At 33.7% G+C, this 24,965-nt stretch overlaps 1 protein-coding gene across 2 annotated transcripts in view; it reads left to right on the top strand.

The window, feature by feature from the left end:
• LOC129514433 (kynureninase) overlaps positions 1 to 22,986 on the top strand; it is a 113,841-nt gene extending 90,855 nt beyond the window's left edge. For both annotated transcript variants that reach the window (XM_055332998.1, XM_055332997.1), the window contains 4 exons: positions 9,629 to 9,681; positions 11,963 to 12,048; positions 17,888 to 18,118; positions 19,382 to 22,986. In XM_055332998.1, coding sequence (XP_055188973.1) covers positions 9,629 to 9,681; positions 11,963 to 12,048; positions 17,888 to 18,118; positions 19,382 to 19,504 — 493 coding nt within the window. In that variant the 3' untranslated portion in view covers positions 19,505 to 22,986. The remainder of the gene's footprint in view (positions 1 to 9,628; positions 9,682 to 11,962; positions 12,049 to 17,887; positions 18,119 to 19,381) is intronic.
• The last annotated feature ends 1,979 nt before the right edge of the window (positions 22,987 to 24,965 follow it).

The raw sequence follows: 24,965 nt of genomic DNA, 5'->3' as shown, positions 1-24,965 counted from the left end.
CTCTAGACCAATGGGGATACTGAATCTCTCTGTCATTTCTCTTCTCTTCTCTGGAGGCACAGGAATTTCAGGATTCTGTCTTGGATCTCTTGGAATGGTATGATCTCAGTTGTATGTGTTATCATGGTTGCATTCTGTTAACATTTTTACATGAAGACTATGGCACCAAGCTGGCATGGAGCAATTCTATACAAACCCTCTAAATTGCCTTCTAAAGCTAAGAAACGTAGTTCAGGCAATTCTTATCATCACTTTTTTCCAAATGTATCGAGTTCCCTTTGACCTCACAACACCCCAACAGCCATCCCCTTGAACTTAACAAGGGGTAAGAGTCCATCAGGGCTCAGTATTAGGAATCTGAATCCAATCTTTTCCCTTCCCTTTCCGAAACTGCTCCTTCTTTAGCATGATCAAACTATTTTATTCATGAGTTAGGTTCATTGTTTCCTCGATTCTCTTTTCTCTTTGCTGTTTACGGTATAGACTTTATGCTAGGCTATATGAGACACATTGTGATTAGAATTCTAAAATGTCTATTGCAAACCAGAAGCCTTGGCCTTTAAAGACTACTATATCTCTATTATAAGTTTAAAAAGCTCATTTTGGAACTCAAAACTAAAAGATGTTTTAGTACTATATATATCATTTGGTGCTCTCCACTAAACAAGTGATCCTAAAACAATAAAATTTATTGATCATCCATGGAGAAGAAAGTTATAGTTGACTATTTGAAAATGATGAGACAAATTTTTATTTTCTGCAAAGGTTTACCACCTTGAACATTTTTTCCAAGCAATAATGTAATATTAGTTGTTCCACAATCTATAGATTTTTCATGTCAGGGAAATTGGCAATTAATATATGATTAAAAATATCATTGGTAGAGGGAAGAAAACCCAAACTGGACAATCAGTTTTCCCAACAGATTTAGTACTTCATTCTGGAAAAAATCATTGACAATAATACTGAAATTAAATATTAAGTGCACATCTAGAAATTTAGTAAACTTAATTTAAAAAATAATAATTCAGGGGGGTCTGGGTGGCTCAGTCAGTTAAGCGTCTATCTTCCGTTCAGGTCATGATCCCAGGGTCCTAGGATGGAGCTCTTCGTTGGGCTCCCTGCTCAGTGAGTAGTCTGCTGCTCCCTCTCCCTCTATCCCTTTCCCCTGACTTGTACTCTATCTCAAATAAATAATCATTCATAAATAAATAAATAAATAAATAAATAAATAAATAAATATTCATCTAAGATTAAACAACATAGTACAAAAAAGAAAAATAGGGGTGGATAAGGGAGGTAGGGGGAAATGAGCCCACATAATCTATGTGTGTGTGCTAGAGGTGGAGGATATGCCAGGAACATCATGCAAAAGTTTCAGTGAGACCAAAAGACTGAATCTGTATGTGATGATTATCCACAGTGTCAATGGAGGCAGCTGAAAATCTGACCAGTTTTCCAGTGCAGACATTTCATGACCAGTGACTAAAGAACAAACAGTGACCTCTTAACGCTCAGACTTTCTCATGTTCCCAGAGACACGATGACATACTAAATAAATGTAAGCTTAGATATTTATTTATTTATTTATTTATTTATTTATTTATTTATTTATTTATCGAATTTTCCTGCTTATTTCCTAAGTAGATTCCCTCCTGTGGTTATTATTTATTTATTTATTTGTTTGTTTATGGAGATGAGAATTGGCAAAATGTAGTATCACTGAAATATAATCATAGATTTTTGAGCTCACAAATGAGACCATTTAAAACATTTCCCCTCACTACAAGATATATTTTGGGATGGACAAGAATATGTCATATAAAATTGGAGATTCGGATTTTACTAGTAGTGAATAGTGTCGTTTTAGATAGAATGCCAACTTCAGAGGATGAGAAATTCATCATTGGACTCTGAATTAAACTCAGTGGCTTGAGTTGAATTTAGTGTAATGTCCAATCAATGGCTTGTGAAAACTGAGGAATTGCCTTTCCTATTTTCTACACTGTGAAATAAATCCTGGCTCCTTTGCTTTTTTCCCTTTAGACCACTCAAAAATCTATCATTCGGCTATCAGTCTAAACACCATCCTATTCTGGAATATACTTTGCTATCAAAATTTACTTTGTTGAAATATTTTGGCAAGTTAATTAAAAAAAAACTATTTGAAAGAGAGAGAGTGAGCAAGGGAGCATGGGGTGGGGAGGGGCAGATGGAGAGGGAGAAGGAGAATCTCAAGCCAACTCCCTGCTGCGTCTGGCGCCTGCCATGGGGCCTGCTCTCAGGGCCTTGAGAGCATGACCTGAGCCAAAATGAAGAGCTGGCCACTTAACTGACTGAACCATCCACATGCCCTTGGCAAGTGAACTTTTAAAATCAAGCTTGTCCTGAGGCTTTTAAAAGTAAAAGTAGGCATCTTATGTAGATAAAGTATTAGGTTCATTACCTTTATATAAAATTTCAGAGTTAATGATTATTTCAGTTGAAACAAGATGTTCTTCACAACAGAGGCTCAGCCTCTCAGCTGCAGCCAAATTAAAATTCTATTGTTTCATAGATACATCTTTATTTTTTTCTTTTTTCTTTTAAATTTTTTTATTGGAGTTCAATTTGCCAACATATAGCATAACACCCAGTGCTCATCCTGCCAAGTGCCCCCCTCAGTGCCCATCACCCAATCACCCCAACCCCCCCACCCATCTCCCCAGATACATCTCTCTATATGTGAATAAGCCATTTAGAAAAATATCTGCTTATATTTAATAGGATTATTAAATCATTCCTTTCTTCTATGCAGCATAAGTTGAGAATTTTCTCAGCGTATATGGGTTTTATAAACCACTTCCAGAAAAGTCTCAGGTATTTTGTTATAACTGTCTTTTCAATCAATGCGTAATGCTTCCAAAAGTAAATATCCATTACGATAAATTCGGAATCTCCTATACACAGCTATATCATAAAATTTATTTTCTCTCCATTTATCCCACAGATGGAGTTAAAACTGTTACATGAGCTAGTATTTACATTAGATTTGAAAGTTCTGCCTTGTATTCTAACCATTAAAAAAATAATGACTTCTGATAAGTATCCTGTTACTGTTTGGTTCTAGTTTAAATGAGAAACTTTAAAAGTGGGAAGAAATCAAGTTTTTAAAATGTTGACTAAATTTCAGATAGTACCTCTTCAATGCACACTGGTCACATCTCATGGTGGGGATGATGTCCACTGTAGAACATGGAGGAGTCTGGCTTTGGAAAACCACTTAACTCCCAAGGAACCTTGTCATTTCTCTGCTCTCGTCTTTGCATATGCTGCTTTGACCATCTGGAAGAGTCTTTCCTTCCTCTTTGCCAAAATATGCTCATTCTTGTACTCAGCTTCCTCTGCAGAGTCTCACCTGACCACCACCATGCTGGTTCAGCTGCCTTAACCAATGCTTCACTTATTGGCTGCTTATCACACATCATATCACCCACGCTGCAAACACACTTCTATAAGCAGTATGAGGCAATACCTGAGCTAATCAGCTTATGCTCTAGTTGGGGGAGAAAAGCAAAAATAAGCAAGTATTTAGTACGCACAAAAGACAATCTACATTCTATTCTACATCTTTTACTTGTTTGTTTCATGTCTCATAATCATCTTCAGGACATAGACATCTTCCCCGTTCACTTTTAATTTAACAATTATATGGCATTTTATTATACAGATTTACCAAGAATTATGAAACCAACTTTCTATTGAAGGAATTGTAGGTTATTTATTTTTTTGGCGGGGGGGGGGGAATTGCAGGTTCTTTTAAACTATTACTAAGAGGATGCAATGACTATTACATAATTCACTCCATATTTGTACAAACTCTGGTGAATAAATTCCCAAAAGTGAATTTGTACAGTTGAAGAGTATATATATTTCTGACTTTAATAGATATTATTCACTTGTTTTCCAGTGAAGCCAGTTTATACTCCTGCAATAATACGTGAGTTATTCATCACCCATGTTAATACCAAGAGAATGTATAATCTAAGTTTAAAATTTTTGCCAATCTAAGAGGTGAACAGTGGTATCTCAAAATAGTTTTAGTTTTTTATTTTTCTTATTTTTAGTAAGTGGAGAGGAATTCTTTTTAACATTTAAGAGGCATTTTTCCTTGTCTATGTGATCAATTCACATCTTCTGGTAATTTTTTCTTGGGTTATTTTTATATTATTGATCTCTAGATATTTTTATACTAAGAGGATTAAGTAACCTCCTGTGACATGGGTTGCAAATGATTTTTAAAAATAGATTGTTGTTTGATAGAACCTTCTCTTATGATCCATTAATCTATGAGGATAATCCTATGACTTTCTCTTTAGCTTTTTAAATGTAGCAAATTAATTTGTTAACACCGTACCACGTTGTTTTCATTCTGAGGTTTTGTAATATAGTAATATTTTATAGAAATATTAAACTTCATTGCTCTTATTTCTTAGTATGATGTGTTTTTCCATTTAGCATTAAAATCAGCCTGTCTAGTACCCATTTAAAAAATAAAATAAATCCTTTGTATTTTTTGCTGGGATCATACTAAATTTGCACATTACCTTGAGGAGAATTGATTTTTTATTGTTGTTGAATATTATTCAAATCTTTTTGTTCAGATTCAAGAGTGTTTTAAAAATTTACTTTACGTAGGTCTAGAACATTTCTTGGTGCTATATTCATTTGTTTAAAATTTTAGATATTTATTTCTCATATTAACTTTGTGCCAGACTACCATGCTTAATAATCTTTTTGTTCATACCGGCATAAAATCTATAATTTTAAAGTAGTGATACTTCCTCATTTTCAATTTGTATAGCTGTGAAGTCTTAGTATTAATTGCAGTCATGTTTAGTGTTTTCCATTAAGTGCAAATTTGACTCTTAGGATGACAAAGATATATTCCATTGCAATAAGTATCTTCTTATTACTATTTTGCTTCATTTTGATTTTCTTTAATTAACAACAGTTGCAGAATGTTGAAAATGTTTTTATAGGGTCTATAGAGATCATCCTATGATTGTTTTTTAGCTTTATTAATAGAATAAATTGTATATAATAAATTTGCTAATATAAAGCCATTTTTGCATTTCTTAAATGAACTAGACTGTTCATAACATATTTTTATGTGGTATTTGAATCTCTTTATGATTTTTGAAATATTTTTAAGTCAATAATATTCTTAAGTCAGATGTGTGCAATTCTAATCTGGTTTGATATTAGTTATATTTGTTCCCCAAAAAGTGTGAAGTTTTCCCATACTCCTTTTTGTTGTTGTTGTTAGTTTTGTTTTTTTTTTTTTTATGTTCCTGAATAGTTTAAATAGCCTTGGAGTTATCTACTCTGAAAAGTGTTGCAGAATTTCTCTATGCTATCACCTTCTTTTAGGAGCTTTAGGTATTTGAGATGTTTATTTCTTCTATTAAAATCTACAGGTTTTGATTCTTTCTCTTTTCTGGAATTTCTTTGGATTATAAATTGTCCTAGAAAATTATACATTTTGATGTAAGTTTTAAAATTGATTTTAGAGGTGCCTGGGTGGCTCAGTCCCTTAAGTGTCTGCCTTGGGTTCAGGTCTTGATCCTGGAGTCCTAGTAGGGAGCCTCAGTGGGGAGCCTGCTTCTCCCTCTGCCCTTCCCCCTGCTTTGCTCTCTTTTCTCTGTCTCTCCCTCTATGTGTTACTCTCTCAAATCAATCAATCAATCTTAAAAAACAAACTAATTTTAGTAATTTGTCTTATGATGATCTTATTTTTTTCTATTTTGTGATTATTCCTCCCCAAGTTGTTTTATTTTTTTTTGTTTTATTTTTTTATAGCTACACTTGTTTTGTGTTTTCTCAATTCATTGATATCTCTCACTCTCACCAAAATTGATTTTTTAATTTATATATCATTGTAACTTATTTTATGCTTTCTAACCATTAATTCTAGCTTTTATCTTTATTAATGTATATTACAACTTTATTTCAGTTTATTTTCTTGTTCTCTGTGACTTTTTTGTTCTTATTATTGATTTACTTCCTTTTCTTTAAAAAATGTTTCTATTGATCTGATATCTAAAGCTAGAAATATTTCTCTGTGCACTATTCTAGCAATATCCCAAAGATATTGAACTATAGTGTTTCATTATTTTTTAAAGAAAATCTACTATTTCAACTTGATCAGAAAAGTAATTTGAAATAAATTTTATTTCAACTTCCCAAGTAATTGAGTTCTCTTGTTTTGTTTTGTTTTTAGTTTCTTATTAGTTGCTTATTTTATTGGATTGTAATCAGAAGACACAACAATATATTGACTGGAAATATCACATTATTTTGTAGTTAATTTTAGTCAGTATTTTATGAGCACTTCTAAAGAACCTATACTCTTTATTTAGGAACAAAGCATTAAACAATTGTCACTTAGATTTACCTCTTAATTAGTATTTTGTTTATTTGATCCATCATAGACTCAATGAGGTCACTGAAACTATTCTGAAACCACAGGATATTTCTACTTCTGTAACATCTGCTTTATAAATATTGCTGTCCTGTTTTGTGATGTCTAGAAATTAATAACTGTTTTGTCTGTTTCTTTCTGAAACACTCATTTTAACTGATTCTCTTTGATTTATTGTACAATCTGATCACTTTGTCTTTCAGTATTTGAATTAAACCCATTAAATTTTATTGCCTTGCTACTTCTGGTCTTAATTCAATGCCATTCAGTGTCATATTTTCTGTTTCTAGATCTTTTTAGTCTTTCAACACTAGATATGTTTTGCTTTTTTGTTCATTATCAGTAAATAGTTCTGATATTTCATAATTTAATTTAGAATTTTAATCTTTCTTATTTTCTTCTATTAGTTTCCTTTCATGAGCAATGGAAGATTTAGCAGGTGTCCTTTCCCTTCTGACCAAATTCCCTTCACCCTGTGACTTAGTCAATTTTGACATTCTTGGTGTTTAGTGCATAATCTTAGATCTGATTATATTTTGTTACTTGATTCATCAAGTTTAAATACACTCAATGAAATTATTTCATTTCTCTCCATTTTGCCAGTTATGCATTTTCACACTGTCATAAAGCATTCTCTTTCATTTTGTTCTGTCACCTTCATCCCTACATTTGTTTAATCCTGGTCCTATAATGAAATATATTCAATAGTCACCATATATCTTTCTGTCATAATGTCCTCAGGCATCTCTTGGTTGATTTAACTTTACCTTCAGGTATATTTTCATGAAGAATTAATGGGATCAAAGAGGCAAATGCACCCTGATGTTTATAGCAGCATTGCCAACAATAGCCAAACTATGGGAAGAGCCCACATGTCTATTGACTGATGACTGGATAAAGATACACACACACACACACACACACACAGATATAGATATCTACATATAATGGAATACTACTCAACCTTCAAAAAGAATGTCTTGCCATTTGCAACAACGTACATGGAACTAGAGTGCATTATGCTAAGCAAAATAAGTCAGTCAGAGACAAATACCATATAATTTCACTCATGTGGAACTTAAGAAGCAAAATAGATGAACATATAGGAAGGAAAAGGGAAGCAAACCATAAGGGACTCTTAACAGTAAGAGAACAAACTGAGGGCTGCAGAAGGGGAAGTGGGTGGGGGATGGATTAAATGGATGATGAATATCAAGGAAGGCACTTGTTATGATGAGCATTGGGTGTTATATATAAGTGATGAATCATCACTAAATTTGAAACCAATTTTACACTGTATGTTAACTTATTAGAATTTAAAATTTTGTTTTAACAAAAAAGAAAAAGAATTCATGACTAATATTAGCTGATCTCTTGCTTTATCAACACTAGTAATCTTTATACTATTTGACTTAGCTACACATAATATTCATGCAGTATGTTTCCTTCCCATGGTGGGAGGATAGTATATAGATATTTCTTCATTGAGTGATTGCATTTGCCAAATTTGAAACATATCTATTTTTTTTTCTTTATTCTGTCCTCACCATTTTTGCTTGGAATCCCATGTATTTTCTTCCTCCTGAATTTGTGGGACATTTTCATTTATCCTTTTATAATGATGCCCATGTCCATGCTTGATGGCTGGGAAGCTTCAGGGGCATTATCCTTTCTCTGGTGAAAAAACATGATGAAAACTCATAGGTGGCAAGTAACAGCCTTCACCCCATCATTGGTTTGCTTTTTCATTTTATCTGTCTTTTTAATACAGAATTTTAAATGTTTATGGATCTATTGATATTTGCTTCTGTATTTCCTTTCATTTTTATAGTCAGAATTTTTTCTTTCTGGGACACCTGGGTTGCTCAGCGATTGAGTGTCTGCTTTTAACTCAGGGTGCAATCCTGGAGTCTCTGGATGGAGTCCCACATGGGGCTCCCTGTATGGAGCCTGCTCTGTCTCTGCCTCTCTCTCTCTGTCTCTCATGAATAGTAAAATCTTAAAAACAAAGGATTTTTTTTCTTTCCAAAACCTTAAATATATGTGTATCTTTTATCTTTGAGTTTTCAAAATGTGACAATTATCACATTAAATTGTTACATGATCTGAGGACTATTTTTATTTTTTAAAAATTTTTATTTATTTGTTTATATATTTATTTAAGAGAGGGAGAGCATGCCCACAAGCAGGGAGAGTGGCAGAGGGAGAAGGAAAGGCAGAGAAGCTCAAGCCAATTCCACATTGAGCTTAAAGCCCAACTGGGGCTTGATCTCATCATCCTGAGATCCTGAGATCTTGACCTGAGCTGAAACTGCGAGTCACTGATTGAGTCACCCAGGCACCCTTGTTTTTATATTTTCTGTTCCATTTGTCCCCCTGATGCTTCATTCATCAGTCTTACGCATATTCATTTCATTAATTTTATAACATGTTGAACTGTAAGATACAGCATACTCATCGTTATAACCTTCTATTTCAAAATTTATTATTTTCACTCATATATTCTGTGTAAACTAAAGACTATTTTGCCCAGTTCTAATGAAGTGCCTTGGAATGTTATATTTTGGCAGCATTGAAACTAAAAATTTATTTAGGAATAACATATTATCAGGAATATTGAATTCCTATTTCTCAAATTTTTTTCTTTATTTTATAATTCTTTTCCTCTAATATGCACATGCATACATACATTTATGACTTCCTATTTATGTATTAATCTCACTAAAGTATGAAAATAATCAATTCCATTTGGAAATTATTCAAAATTTTCAACAATTATATAGGTTATTCTAACACTTTCTCATTAGGGGAGCCTATTGTGAAAAGTATATTATTGCATTAATTGCTTTTTCTTTTTGAGCTTATACCTTTGTTTTAAATCTAAAAAAAAAAACCTCAATATTTTTGTTCATTTTATTTTAAATAAGGTAAAAGATTCTTGAATATATATGATTTAACATCACAAAAAACAATATGAATAAATTGATTTTTTAATCTTCATTCTTGATAAGGTTATAAATATGAATTGCCTTATTATATAACATATATGCTTAGATATTTAATAACGCACATCACAAATGGTTTTGATATATAAGCCTCAGATCTCTATATTAATTGCAGTTACTTTTGTGGTCAAAATATCTAATGTCTTTATTTATGTTTTAGGTTAGTAGGGTGGTTTGGCCATGAACTCAGCAGCCGATTTAAGATGGATAACAGTAAGTGTATTCAATTTCCCTTCCCAAGTCATTTTATTCTTCCTTTATTTCAATTTTCATCTGTCTCTGTATGATATGTAATATACATGCCTCATGGAGAGTGCACTTTGAAAATGCCACTGAGAATTCTTAAAATAAGAAATGACATTTCCAGAGTGTAAGACTAAGTGTTTGTAGATTTTAGCATGAATTTGAGTCTATCCCTTTGTAGGGAGATAAGTGGAAGTGAAATGTAATGTACAGGACTCAGATCCCATCAATATTGAGTACCCAAAACATCAGGCAGTGAGGACAGAAAGATATTTCTGGCTTGTAGTTAGACCCAAAGAGACTTCGGTGTCAATTCCACTTTGCTGTTTAATAGTTTTGTGATGCTGCACAAATTATATCATCTTGTGTTTTTTTTGTTTGTTTGTTTTCTGTTTTGTTTTCCTTCTTGCATATCTAATGTGAATAATAAAATCTATGTCAGGGTTTGATTTGAGAGTGAGAAGTTCAAAGCTGTAAACTAGTAGCACACAGCAGTGCTATTTTATAAATGTTCGTTTTTATCTCTCTTTTTTCAGTTTTTCCTTTTGTGGCTTTTGCCACACACAAAACAATAGAAGTTGAACCCCAGCAGGTAGAAATGAGAGTGCAACCTGTGCAAAATACTCCCAAACTGTCCTGTTTCTTTTTCTTGAGTGATTCTATTCTTCAATCACATGGAATATAGAAAGCTTCATACATTTTTTGAGAGTTTCAGTTCAGCTTGATCCTTCAGACTGCTACCAACCTGAGTTGCTATTTTAAATAAATTTACATTTGCAAAAACCAAGATGCAAATGATCAAGATGGGCTGTTCCAGTCAAATTAAGAAATCTGTATTTTATCTTGGCGGCTGGAATAATTAGCTCCGTTATTATGCCAGTTACTTAATTTTTTTTTTTTGTGATGGGTTTTCTTATCTGTAAATGAAAGAATTGGACTAGATCAGAAGTGGGCAGAGTTTCTCTGTGAAGGACCAGAGATGAGATATTTTAACCTTTTGGGACTATATTCTCTGTGGCAAATATTCAATTCCGCCGTTGGAGTGCTAAAGCAATCATAGACAGATGAGTGATTGTGTCTATGTTCCAATGAAACTTTATTTACAAAAGCAAGTTGGGGGCCAGATTTAGTCCCTAGGACATTATTTTTTGAGACCTGGGTTAGATGCATCTCTAGAGATGGGGAATATTCTGATGCTCTTTTAGTCGGGTTTAGCTTTAATTCAATCTCCAACCTGCGATCTTCTCTATTGGATTTGACTTGCTACTATTCAATCTAATTGATTCTAAGTAGGGTAAGATCTGATACTTTTAAAAAGATTTTATTTATTTATTAATGAGAGACACTGAAAGAGAGGCAGAGACACAGGCAGAGGGAGAAGCAGGCTCCCCATGGGAGCCTGACACAGGACTCTATCCCAGGTCCCCAGGGTCATGCCCTGCATATGAAGGCAGATGCTCAACTGCTGAGTTACCTAGGTGTCCCGGATAAGATTTGCTATTAATTTATCTCTTAAATATGTCATTCTTAGGCAGATCATTATTTAATTTTATTTTTTAAAGATTTTATTTACTTATCAGAGAGAGAGCACAATCAGCGGGAGCAGCAGGCAAAGGGAGGGCTTCCCGCTAAGCAAGGAGCCCAATGTGAGACTTGATCCCAGGACCCTGGGATCAGGACCTGAACAGAGGACAGACACAACCCACTGAACCACCCAGGCATACCCAGATCATTTTTTAAAAAGCCTCTTCTTTCCCCCTATGAGAAGCCACTTGCCCTAATAATCCTAGTGCTAAAAGTCACCTTCACAGGTCATCTCATTCTTATTTCTGCCTTTGGATAACATTACAATTATAAGCCATTAAAATCTTGATGTTTTTCTTTCATCGATGTGGTTTCATACTAGAAAAGCGAAGCATGGAGCAGGCTAAGGAATGCTGTTTTGGGAGTGGGAGAACAGAGAATGAGGTCCAGAAATCTCTAAGAGGCCATTTTTACGTGTCTGAGGGCTCTAGAGTTTGGTAGGGGGCTAACAAAGGGGGGGCAGGGGAGACAGACATTGTAGATGAAAGGGAAATATGCCAGTATTTTAGGTACATGCAATTTCTCTTAAATATCTCAGAAAGCTTAGGAATGAAAGTTCTTAAATCTTACTCTTTTTCTCTCTACTACTTTACTGTCATAAAAAAAATCCATAAGGGATTCTTTTTAAGGTATGTTTTATAAAAATGACATGATGTTCATTTTTCAGAACTGCAATTAAGCCCTGGAGTCAGTGGATTTCGAATTTCAAATCCTCCCATTTTATTGGTCTGTTCCTTACAGGCTAGTTTAGAGGTGAGTGATCTATGCTTCGACCTTCCCATATCTTTACCTATTTCTTTACCTGACTGTGACATGTTGTAAGACCTTCTCCTCTAAACAGCAAGATTAATGTGCCCTGTGTGTAAACAATGGTCAAAGGCCAGTGTTCTCCTTTAGAACAGAGACTCTGTGCTAATTGCCATTTTTCAATTTATATCTCCACCCTCAGCACTGTGCTTGGCACGTCATCGATGTTGTTGGCACTTCATAAATGTTTGGGAACTGACCAGCGTATACATATTTTTAGTTCCACTTAGGATTTGTATGAACTTAAATAAGTTGTTGAATCTTCTTGTGGTTTCTCTATTACACAATAAGCATGTAATATTTAATTCTTGATTAATTCACTCATTCAACATTTATCTATTAAGAAAGTATTATGTGCCAGACACTGTTGTGATTACTGGGGACTCTGTTCTTTTGGTTCTGTGAGCCAATGAACTATGTCACAAAACTATAGGAAGACAGACCTTAAGGGGAAAAAGAAAAGAAAATATCAGGATAAACCAATGATTGAGCAAGATTGTCTCATGAGATACTTGGATTTTTTTTTTTATACTGGAGTGTCCATGCCATTATATTCTTGTAAAATCTCTACTATTACTGACTTGATATATATTTTTAGTAAATTCATATTTTTAGTTAAAATCAGTTTCACTCTAAATAGTAACATCCAAGGAATCAATTCGGTTTTCTAGATTTGCATATCTACCTTTTCATCTATTTATATAGAGATACTAATCTATTTTATCTATCCATTTATATCTATATTATATTCACATGTATAACTTAACTATTTGGATATTCATTAATTTCAAGATGAGACTAAATTTATTTAAGTAAATATATATTGTAAATATATGCTATGTAACTAATACCTATATATAGTAGGTGAATATATTTTATATGAATATATCAGAGTAAAATATTTTAGGTAAATAAGTGTTTCTCTTTTTTAGGTAAATATGTGTTTCTAACAGATCTTAAGTATATAGCAATTCAAAAGAGAATTTGAAGTTTTTAATTCAAGGTATTTTAAAATCATCTAGTTCGTGGTATTTTAGGAAATCCTGTGTGAAGTATTCCAGAATGAATGACTGGATAACAACTTCCAAAATCTCTTCTAAACCTAAATTCTAGGATTCTGTGAACACGCCTAGCATTTTCTCATTTTGCCCACTGGATGGCAATGTAAAGTTCTTTTTTTATACAACTTCACCACTAGATAGTGGTAATCAACACTGTTTCACTTCATCCCAATTTAAAGAGCACCTACTCACTGTGACCACTAGATGGAGCTTGTGTTGTTTTCGCTTTTTGGCAGTTTTTTGTTTTCTTCTTCTTCTTCTTTTTTTTTTAATTGGAAATAGACCCAGTAACAAGATTTTTCAGGCAGTGAAAATTTTTTTTTATTTTTTATTTATCTATTTATTTATTTATTTATTCATTTATTTATTTATTTATTTATTTATTTATTTATTTTATTTTTTGGTGAGAGAGTAGTGAGGGAATCTGCTTAGCAAGTCAGGTAATGAATGATACTTGGATTGTTTTTATGATGTCTATTCAGAGAAACAGTTCTGTAAATGTTTTTAAAACGAAATAAAATTTTGCTCACTTTGCAAGTTTGTGTCAGGGAGAGGATAAATTACAATATGAAAAGCACCAAGGTGTACCTTGGGAAGAACTAGTACTTACATTTCCACTGATTTTCCTTATCTTTGCCAATGAGTTCTCAGCCAGATCTGGAAATTTTAGACACTCTAACTTTGGTATGTTTCTGCAAGTTGACTGATTTCAAGTATTTCACCCTCCTGCCATGAAAAAAAAGTCACATTCTCAGTTTTCCTACCACCAGTTCTCTAGGCTAGTCTTGAATAATAAAAAGCTCAGAAGTTTTTACCACCGCATCACACAGTATTACAGTCACCTAGACAAGGTTCTTATTTTCAGCTGGAATCTGAGGATTGATTTATTTTTTTTCTTTACCATTTAAACTTAGCAAAAAGACCCCAAAAGCCCCGAGAAGTGGGATATATACTTCCCTGGAGCATCTTATCACTGAAGTATTTCTCTTGAGCCTCTTAGAAACACGTTACTGGGGTTAGTCGCTGCTGATGGTCTGTTCTAGCCAAAATATCTTTATGCAATCCAACGTTGTGTTAAAGAAAGTGTTTTTGAAATTCTTCTCCTCATTATAAATTGCAAAATTCTGAAATTACAAAATAATGCATTTTATTACTTCTTATTCCTTACCTAACCATTAAAATGTTCTACTCCCCAGAAGCCATGGGAGTAAGCATAAGGGCAGCCTTCATGTTGTTCCTTCTCCTGTTTGCGTTGTCACATGGTAGGAGTCAGGTGATTGAAATTTGAATAAAAATGAAACAGATACATGAATCAAAGTGCCTTTCCTTGTTGTAGCTACTTCTCTTTCAAAAAACGTCCTACATAGTCAAATACCAACTGGAGGAGAGATTCTAAACATAAGAATCAGTGTACATGGATAAGGTATCTGTTTTACAATATGATTTTTTAAAATAGTGATATGTTTGTAATTACATGTGCATCCAATTGAATGATAGTATGAAAAATAGTACCTTATAATCAGTTTCAAACTGTCCTTTTCTTTATATCATTAGCTCTTAATAATTTTTATCACCTATTTACATGGTACAATATGGTACAAGCACAAATACATATAATACAAATATATATATAGTACAATTATGTTACAAATTTTATTATTAAAAAAATGTGGATCAAAGGAATCTAGGGTTCGAAACTAGGAGGCATAAACTGTCTCCTTCATTGGGATACTAAGTGTGACCTTAGGTGACAACTGTCTCTTCACTTTATGTACTCAAGTTCATTTGTCTCATTTTTTAAAGATTTTATTTACTTATTCATGAAAGACACAGAAAGAGAGGCAGAGACACAAGCAGAGGGAGAAGCAGGCTCCCTGCAGGGAACCTGGTGTGAGACTCGATCCTGGGTCTCCAGGATCATGCCCTGGGCCAAAGGCGGACACTTAACCGCTGAGCCACCCAGGCATCCCTCCTTGTCTCATTTTTTAAAAGATTTCATTTATTCACAAGAGAGACACAGAGAGAGGCAGAAACATAGGCAGAGGGAGAAGCAGGCTCCCTGTGGGTACCTGATGCAGGACTTGATCCCAGGACCCCGGGATCATGACCTGCTCCAAAAGCAGACGCCCAATCACTGAGCCACCCAGACATCCCTCATTTGTCTCATTTTTAAAATGAAGATATTTATACCAAATTACTTCAAAAATCTCAATCTGCCAACTACTAACTTGAAATTAAAAAATACATCTATTGTATTTTGAAGGGTCATACTTGTATGTAGCAATAGGTAGATAATTTTTAGACTTTTTCAGTATATGAATTTATAATGAAATAAATAGCTCCAAGATACAAAATTAGAACATTCAATTAAAATATATGGCAAGGAGGAAGAAATGTACTATGTGTTTTCTCAGAAAGTTATTAGGCAGCAAATTTTAAGAATTTAAGAGAAAAAATGCAACAATCGAAACATTGTACTATACTTATTTTTCCCATTTAAACTTCCCTAACTTTTCTAGCTTTGTATTCATTTTGCTCAGTAAGAAAAATAACTCACGTAGTTGAAACTCTGCCAAAAATTGTTATAAGCTGAATATTTTCAAACAGCTTTCATTTTTTCTAATTTAAAAAAATATTCTTTCTCAGTATTGAAAGCATAGAAATAATGAGAAGCCAAAAAGAAAAGATTTTTTTTTCTATTCGCCCGTTAACTCCCATTATCCCCTCTTAATATTTCCATGTGAGTCCTCAGAAGAGACCTTCATACCCTCTGACAAGATTTTGAGTGCCTCACAATGCAGCTGCCCTTTCTGTGGTTTAGTGATGGAAAATGGATTCATATTTAAAAGTTATTTTATTATCAAAGAGTATGTTAAAATTGAGACTATTTGTCATAAAAAAATCAGTTTCTAGTTATCAGAGAAACCTGCAAGAACGAAATCTCCTTTAAAAAACCTGTAAGCTTAAGTAATATTCCCCAAAGTCTTACTAACCTGTGAATACAAATGAAATCTCATTAGAAGGAGTACTTCACACATTGCTCTTACCTGTATCTCACGGGGCTTATAGCAGAACCAGAATACATTTCAGAATTATTTATAGATTAAATGTTCCTTGAATTACTATTAATCTCCAAAGAGAAGATTGGAAAGATTTTCTCTCCTTTTATTCCTATTCTGACAACCAAACTGCTGGTGGGGCCATGCTTTGCTCTCTCCCTCTTGCTGCCCTTTGTGAGAATTGATTCTCCATCCAGGATCTCTTGATCCAAAAGTGGGCAGAGTTCCCCTGAGTCCACCTTGCGCTAGCTCTACTTACATTTCAGTTTACACAGGCCAATGAGGAGATGGTTCCCATCACACTCAATGTACCTGGGGTTACCTGAGTAACTAGGGTTACCTGCTGGTACCGCCCATCTCAGATACCTTCTGAAACAGACATCCAACTCCAGTTGCATCCAGTCTCTTCCATAATCTGTGATGTCTGGTGGAGGAGAGAGAAAGATACCATCCTAGCCTGTTCCTCTGGTCTTCCTGGAGTATCCTTACCTTCAATACCAATCTGTTGATCTCCTTCAGCCAAAGCCATAGCTTCCGTGCAAGATAGGTCAAAATCTTTGCCCACATGGTTTGGGTTCTATTAGAATGCCTGTTCACACGTGCCACATGTATATACAGAAATAACAAGCTTCATCAAGTCTAGATGTCACTGAATGACCCTATCTTTGCTCTGTGGCATAACGCGATACAGAAAAGGGATATTAAGTGACACGCCAGAGCATCATGCTCTGTTTGCAGTTCATTCAGTTCTTATATGTAGGATATATTTTTAAACTCTACTTGACCTTAAGAGATAAGCTGGAAAAGCATGTCTGTGTTGACCTCTAATGTTCCAACACCAGTTATTGTGTGCACTTGTCACTCATCTTAATATACGACACCTCAGGCAGCAAATGGCAGTATTTTCACAACAGTGTGAGAGTTTAGCAGGGAGAAAAGATGATGAAAGAAGAAGGAAAGCTAAAGAGAGAGGGGGAGGAGGAGGGAGAGAGAGAGAGAAACACACACACACACACACACACACACACAAGCCTAACTGCCCCGGGACTAACATATATGTTATCTAACATTACTTGCTTCCTTGTCTGACAAAACTTCATTTTGTTACTTAACTGCTTCTTTGCTTATTGTTACTGGGAAGATTCAGGAACTGGCAAAACAATTATAAATAATCGTGGTAACACTGCCTTTTATATTTACACGAGTAGCTAGCTCTTATACGTTTGTGTGGACCAAAAACTATACCAGAATAGAAAAGTCCTCTTGATTATGGTTATATTAGAATGGTTGTGAGGAAAAGCTTTGCATTTCATGATCTTTAAGTGCATTTGTTAAGATATGCCTTACTTATATTAATTATACTAAGCCAATGTAAAATAATTCCAAAGGAATGTTATACTAACATTTTTTTCTTCTTTTACAAGTGTTGTTTAAATGACATTTGTAAAGGCTGTTTTTTTTTTTTTCTGTATGGAAACTTTGCATATGGCTTCTAATAGCCAAGCATTTAAAAGAGGACATGTTTTTACAAAGGATTACCTAAAATGGGATGTTTTTGGAAAGATCAAAATCGGGCATTTCCTTTTTTAACATGATTTTCAGTCAATTTCTGCTTCTTTGTAAATCAATGAGACACTGTTAATCTGATTGTTTCCCATTCTGTAGATCTTTAAGCAAGCAACCATGAAAGCATTGAGGAGAAAATCTATTTTGCTAACCGGCTATCTGGAATACTTGATCAAGCATTACTATAACAAAGATACAGCAGATACCAAGAAACCGTTTGTGAACATAATTACTCCATCCTGCATAGAGGAGCGTGGCTGCCAGCTTACACTCACATTTTCTGTTCCAATGAAATATGTATTCCAAGAACTAGAAAAACGAGGAGTGGTTGTAAGTATATCTCTTGCTTTGCTCTACCTAGTTTTCTCTCTGGGTTGCATGTTGGGAGTAAAATTTGGGTTCTTTGGCTAATTGCACGTTATTTCACATGGGGCAGTTAGTGAGGATAGATTAAGTGCCAACTAGATAATCATCACCGTGCTAATTGAAGGCATAGAGATCTGTCATTTCTGACAAAAAAGAAGAAACCACAAATTTTGAATTTAGGAACCAGGCTCTCATAATTTATTCATTCTTGTCATTACAGCTTGAGCAGAAAAAAAAATGTTTCATCAAAATCAATTAGGACATGTTTTCACTAGTTTTTACTAGTGAAAGCCCAAATATGTATGTTTATTGAATAAACAAAATTAAAGAACATAACATAATGGAGAGGAAGTAAAGAAGTCAGTCTTATTAGTTGTTTGAGCCAAGTCATTTTCAACCTTGTCATTTTAGTCAAAAAAGAACTGTAGACACATCTCAGGGATGTTAACATTGTATGGAATGTATATGTGTATGTATATATATTTTTTAACCCTTGGGCCTAAGTGATCTGTTTAGTCTCTTGAAGAAAATAAGCGTTAATCAGGTCATTTCAGGAAAAATGGTGGTCATGTATCTACTTCCAGTGACTGTAATTTAGGATTTGCTTCTTACACCTGAGAAGAGTTATCTCAGATTCCAGAGGCACAAATCCGTATATTAGTGTTCCAAATCAAGTTCTACCATTTGTAAGCTATGAACTCCTGGGAAAGATAGTTCATGTCTTTTGGTGTAAGCTTTTGCATATGGATTTTGGGAACAAAAATACTTCCCTCCAAAGGTGATTATGAGAGTTAAATGGTCTAGTTACACATAAACCATTTACTGCACTCTCTAACTCATAGTAGATGTTTCTTAAGGATTAGCCATAGTGATCTTCAGGCTAGACCAAATTATCTGGGTCTATTTCATGACATTTCAAGGATACAGCCAACTCCTTATTACATTATACATTATAGGATCAAATGTAAAGATAATTGGCTAAAACTCTCCAGATCTCAGCGAAGTTCTCATTCATTTAAACGTGCCCAAGGGTTCCAGTCATTCCAATCTCCCCACTGATAAATTATATCCATGACAAGTTTACAAAAAAAGGCTTATATATTAAGTTTTAGGGAAATCAGTATGATTGCTTTATGTAAATTTATCTTAAATGTATATTTTTCATTATGTGAATAATTAATTTTAACAGTATTGTGGCTTTATTTCCACCCTCCTCCCTGCCCATAGTGTGACAAGCGAGAACCGAATGGCATCCGAGTGGCTCCAGTTCCTCTCTACAACTCTTTTCATGATGTTTATAAATTTATCAATCTGCTCACTTCTACACTTGACTCTGCAGAAACCAAATAGCAGTGTTTTCTAGAACAGCTGAAGCAAGTGATATTGAAAGCTTCTATGGTTATTTTATTATTATTTTCAAATTTTAATAATTGGAAGTTTTTCAAAATCCATCACATGTAACTGGCAATGAATTATATATTTTACAGAAAAATCTGATGTATTTTTTCCAAGAGTCTGTGATTCTGAGGAGTCCACATGTCTGTCTAATTTCTTCATGCTGGTGGATCAAAGTTTTCACTGGTCCAAGTATTATTTACACAGTCTTAGCTAGCTGTCACATTTCATGGTCAGTGAATGTTTTATGTTGATTTAATTTATAATTTGATTGACAACTTCATAATATATGTGCAATTTTTTGTGTCAATTTTAGAAATGTTGCTTTAGATTTAATTTACCAAAGAGTTTCTTATAGTCACTGTAATTTCACAGCCTGATATATGTATGATTTTGCAATATTCAATCCAACTCTAATCCAAGGAAGAGAAAATACATTTTCTGGGGCAGTAGCTTTCAAATGTTTGGCCAGAGTCCACACTAAGAAATATATCTAATATCAGAGACTAGAATACATATATGTTTATGTCTTATTTTATTGATCTTAATATATACATTTTTATCATTTTAAAATATGTGAAAGAATTATTTTAAGATTCTCAATCAATAGTTCTTACAATTGCTATTGACCATTCTTTCATGTTACCATCACTGATATTAGCATACTTCTCACAATGAATAGATGATTTTTTTTAAAAATAGTAGATATAGCAAAAGCAGAAGAGTCATAAATTATTTATCTGTGCTCTGCTATTTATTCATTTTATCTCATTACAACAAATGTTGATTAAAACTCATTAAATTTATTTCTCCACCAACTTTTAGGTCCTAATCCATTTTACACTGTTCCTATATCTGGTGTTATCATAATTTCTTATTTTTTTTAATGGGGACTTGCCCTAATAGAAAACTTTAGATGTTAACCTTGTCTCTAAAATAGTAAAACAAATCATTCCAAGACACTTAGAACTGAGAATTAGCAAATAGTGTTTCATCTGTCAACCTCTAAGGTGAGTCTATGGACCTTTCCCTCCATAGGAGGAAAAGCTACAGTTACACTCAGCCCTGTTGGACTTCCCTGGTTTTCAGCTGTTGGTGCTACAACCACTATTCATGAAATGGCAAAAGAGTCTACATTTATATACTTGAGCAGCACGAAAGAGTGACTACAATATAATTAGTGCCCCTGATGAATAAATTTGAATGAAATTAACTTAGACAACCCCTAGAGTTAAATCAAAAGATGAAGAACTGACCCCAATACCAGCACCTACTGATATGTATTGAGTACTCACCGTGTACCATGTATAGTGCTGGTCTATTTAGATGTTATCTTACTTATTTGGTTACAGAACTGCTGTAGCAAAGCTTCCCCCTCCAACTTTTGCCAAAACTCATCTTTGTGGAAGGAAAAGTTCTCAAAACCCTAAAATTCATCCATATACAACGTCATGTAGAAGAAATCATTTTGAATCTCACAGAGATAAGCAAAAGAGACATGGTTTCAGCTCTCAGGGAACATGCAGTTTAGTTTATAAGTTTAAGTTCTAAAATATGCTAAGAAAATTTTTAAAATAAAATATGCTAATCACATTAAAATTATATAAAATCATGTATACAAATTATTCAAAGAATAATCAGCACTACGTCTTCACCATGCAGGTTAGGAAAAGAGTGTTAGAAATTCCCTTTCTCCTTGTTTGCATCTCCCCTTCCTCCCCAAATCTAGAGTTAACCGTCAAATCATATTTTGTGTTAATCATTCTCTTACTTTTATTGAAATTTTACATCTATGTATGTACCCATAAAAATATATATATGTAAGCTTGCCTGTGTGTGAACTTTGTGAAATGATTGTATATATTCTCCTTCCTTTGCTCAACATCAAGTTTTTGAAATTCGTCCGTTTGTTACACACAGATTTTTATCCATTTTCATTGCTGCTCAGTGTTCTAGCATATCATTGGAGTTATCAATTGATTAATTTATTTTTGGAGTTATTCATTTATTCAATTACTAATGAACACTTGAATTTTCTAAATATCTTTAGTATTGCAACAATGCTGCTATTAACAGTCTTGGTACACAGGTTCAAATGTTTGCCCAACATATAGCTCTGAAAATATTGGGTCACAGGACACACGACATGTTTAACTTTACCATATAATATCAAACTCTTCTCCAAAGAAGTTGTACCAGTTTCCAATCCAACCAGTAGGAAAGGAGAGTTCTCTTGATCCTTGTCAATAGTAGCTGTTGATTGCCTTTGTCATGTATGCGGGCTAAAATAGCCACTAAAATAACAATGAATGTATAACTTCCAGACAAGTAGAAGAAGAAACAAAAAGGAGACATACAGACCCATACTGCAGTTTAGGCTTCAGAAATCATCCTTAATCTGTGGATGGAGCAAAGACTAGAATTTTATCTGAGTTTTACCCTTGCTCAGCTCTTTCCCTTCCCATATTCTCCAAAGATTTTCATGATGAGCACCCCTTCAATGCAACATATTAATCTAGGGGCACTTGGGTGGCTCAGTGGGTTTTGCTTCAGACTCTTGGCTTCAGCTCAAGTCATGATCTTGTGGGTTGGGTTGTGTAATCAACCTGTTGGGCTCCTAGCTCAAGAGGGAGTCTGCTTGAAGATTCTCTCCCTCTGCTCCTAGCTCAAGAGTGAGTCTGCTTGAAGATTCTCTCCCTCTGCTCCTCCCTCCTCTCTCAAATAAACCTTTTTAAAGAAAACATATTAATAGATATCCCAGTCTCAAGCTTTATTTCTAGGAAACCCAATCTAAGATAGCATTCCTTCATCTAGTGTTAATAACCATAAACCTTTTATATTCTATATCCAGTATATGATAAATTTCAGTTTTGTTTCTGCCAGTTTTCACAAATAATGCTTGTTTCCTTTTGTGTATTGTATTTGTTAACTTTTTTTCTGTACTTCTTAACTTTAAACCACTCATTTTATTGACCCTCTTGGAATTCTTTGGAAATTGGGTTAAAGTATATCTTTCCAAAGGTATTCATTTTTGCTTCTGCCAGTTTGCCAAGGTCATTATGATTTTCTGCTAGGTAACTTTCTACTTATTCTTGAGGTCAAAACTATGTCAGTTTACATTCAAATTGTCTTATGCTTTGTCCCATAAATTCAAATTACTAGAGCATGATTTTTAAGTAAATGGATTTTTGCATCATCTTAAGAAAGAAATCTACAAACACCCTGAAAGCATCATATCACAAAGCACAAGATTGTAAATCACCAAATTAGAGTGTCCTGTGACTGAGATGATGGGTTTGATGCTTGTGTGGGTCATTGGCATCTGTATTATGTGTTTTCAAAAGATAAAATTTGTTTTCTGTCCTTTAGTAATATTTTAATCTCAGCAAGGCATGTTTTCAAAGAACAAAATAATAAAGAGGATTATTATGAACTAATAGTTTAAGCATTTATGATGTGTTTTGGTTTATACTAATTATTATTTTTATTAATTCCCTAGTCTTCTAATTTCTGACTCATTAATATTGCTCCTGAGTCCTTTTGATATTACCTTACTATTTCTTGATATTTTTATTGCTTTTCATGCGAGAAGATGCAGGCTCACTTCATATATTTCCTACCTCAGTCTTGACATCACTTATTTCTCTAAGAATATCCAGTTCCTCTTGGGAGAAAATGATATTTAGAAACCATAATCTTAACAGTAAGAGTGCTCATTATAATTGAGTTAATCATAGTTTCCAGGATTTTCAGTTGGCAGAGTTAGGAAATACATATTTTAAAGAAATTATGTATTTCACATTCATATTTTAAATTCAATTTAGGACAGCAGGATTTTTGTTTAACTTAATTTTTTATTTTCATCTCTTATGCAGAAAATCTTGATTCTAATATTAATGACTGGTTTTACATAATATATACTATGATTATCATATGTACATATAGTTTTAGAACTAATACCAACATATTATGAACAATATGATTAAAGCAGTTTAAATTTTTTGACACTCTTTTTTTTAATGTCCTTACAGTACATCTCACTAGGAATAATAAGTCAAATTACTGTGTTTTGAAGGCAATGTAATAACTCTTCTCTATATGGTTATAGCACCAGTCACATTCATAGTTAAGTTTAGTACTTGGGAATTTTTTTCAGTTTTTATATATTTTCTGTAAATTTTAAAACAATTCAAAATTGTGTAAAATACTTAGATAATTTAAATTTCAAATCTACAAAGCAAGATATACTAAGTCTAGATTCTGTTCCTACTGATTGCGTTTTATTCCCTCCCACTAGTGATAGTGTTTTTTCATGTTTTGGTTTATCCTTCTTTAAATATCAATAGAGGTCATGCCTAGAGATAAAGTCTAGGTAAGTATATGTGCATATTACCTATATATATATACACACACACACTAGGTGTATATACCTATATATAAGTATATAAATAACATCTATATATAAGATATAAGTATATATGTATTATAATGTAATTATAGATAAATAGATAGCATAGATAGAGTAGCATATTATAAGTATGTTCTTCCACTTTGGAAAAACATTTCTTTACAGAAAATTACAGTTAATATGTAAGGAAGGAATAATGGTATTAGGCAATAATTATTTTCAACTCTTAGTATAGCAATTGATTCAGGCAAAGACCAAACATTAAGGGAAAAGTTGATGAAAAACTACATAGTGGAGCATCAGGTTGTCACCATCTGAACTCACTGAATGAAACTGGTATCACTAAAAATAGATAGTAACTGTGTCCCTCATGTGAAATAGGCAGTATCACTTGTGCAATATTCTTAAGGATTTACAAACCTAAATCCAATAAAAATTTTAGAGCTATTTTCCAGCCTATAAAAACTATGGGCCATAGAGAAACAAGTTAAATGACACCACAAAGAAGCAAATGTGGGACATTCTACGTGGCAGCTGATTGGGTTTCCTAATACATCAAGGACATGAATAGGGGAGAAGTGAGGGAGATGAACTGTTCTCTCCTAGTGAGACCAAAGAGACATAATAAGCAAATACAGTTTGTGGACTTTCTTTGGATCTTGATTCAAAGACCAACTACATCTCTCTAGGAATAGTAAGTTAAATTACTTTTTTTAAAATATTTTATTCATGAGAGACACAGAGAGGCAGAGACACAGGCAGAGGGAGAAGCAGGCTCCATGCAGGGAGCCCAATGTGGGAGTTGGTCCTTGAACCCCAGAATCATGACCTGAGCCAAAGGCAGATGCTCAACCACTCAGCTGTTCAGGCATCTTAAGTTATTGTGTTTTAAAGGCAATGCCATGACTTCTGGGTATGGTTATAGCACCAGTATAGCATCACTAAAAATACACTGCTGAGAGAATTGAGGACATTTTAATGGGGAAAGAATTTTTATTCAACCTGTTA

This window comes from Nyctereutes procyonoides, unplaced genomic scaffold (genome assembly GCF_905146905.1).
Source record: "Nyctereutes procyonoides isolate TBG_1078 unplaced genomic scaffold, NYPRO_anot_genome, whole genome shotgun sequence".
NCBI lineage: Eukaryota > Metazoa > Chordata > Mammalia > Carnivora > Canidae > Nyctereutes > Nyctereutes procyonoides.
Note: the sequence above shows the minus strand (reverse complement) of the source record. Positions and strands in the feature narration are given on the sequence as shown.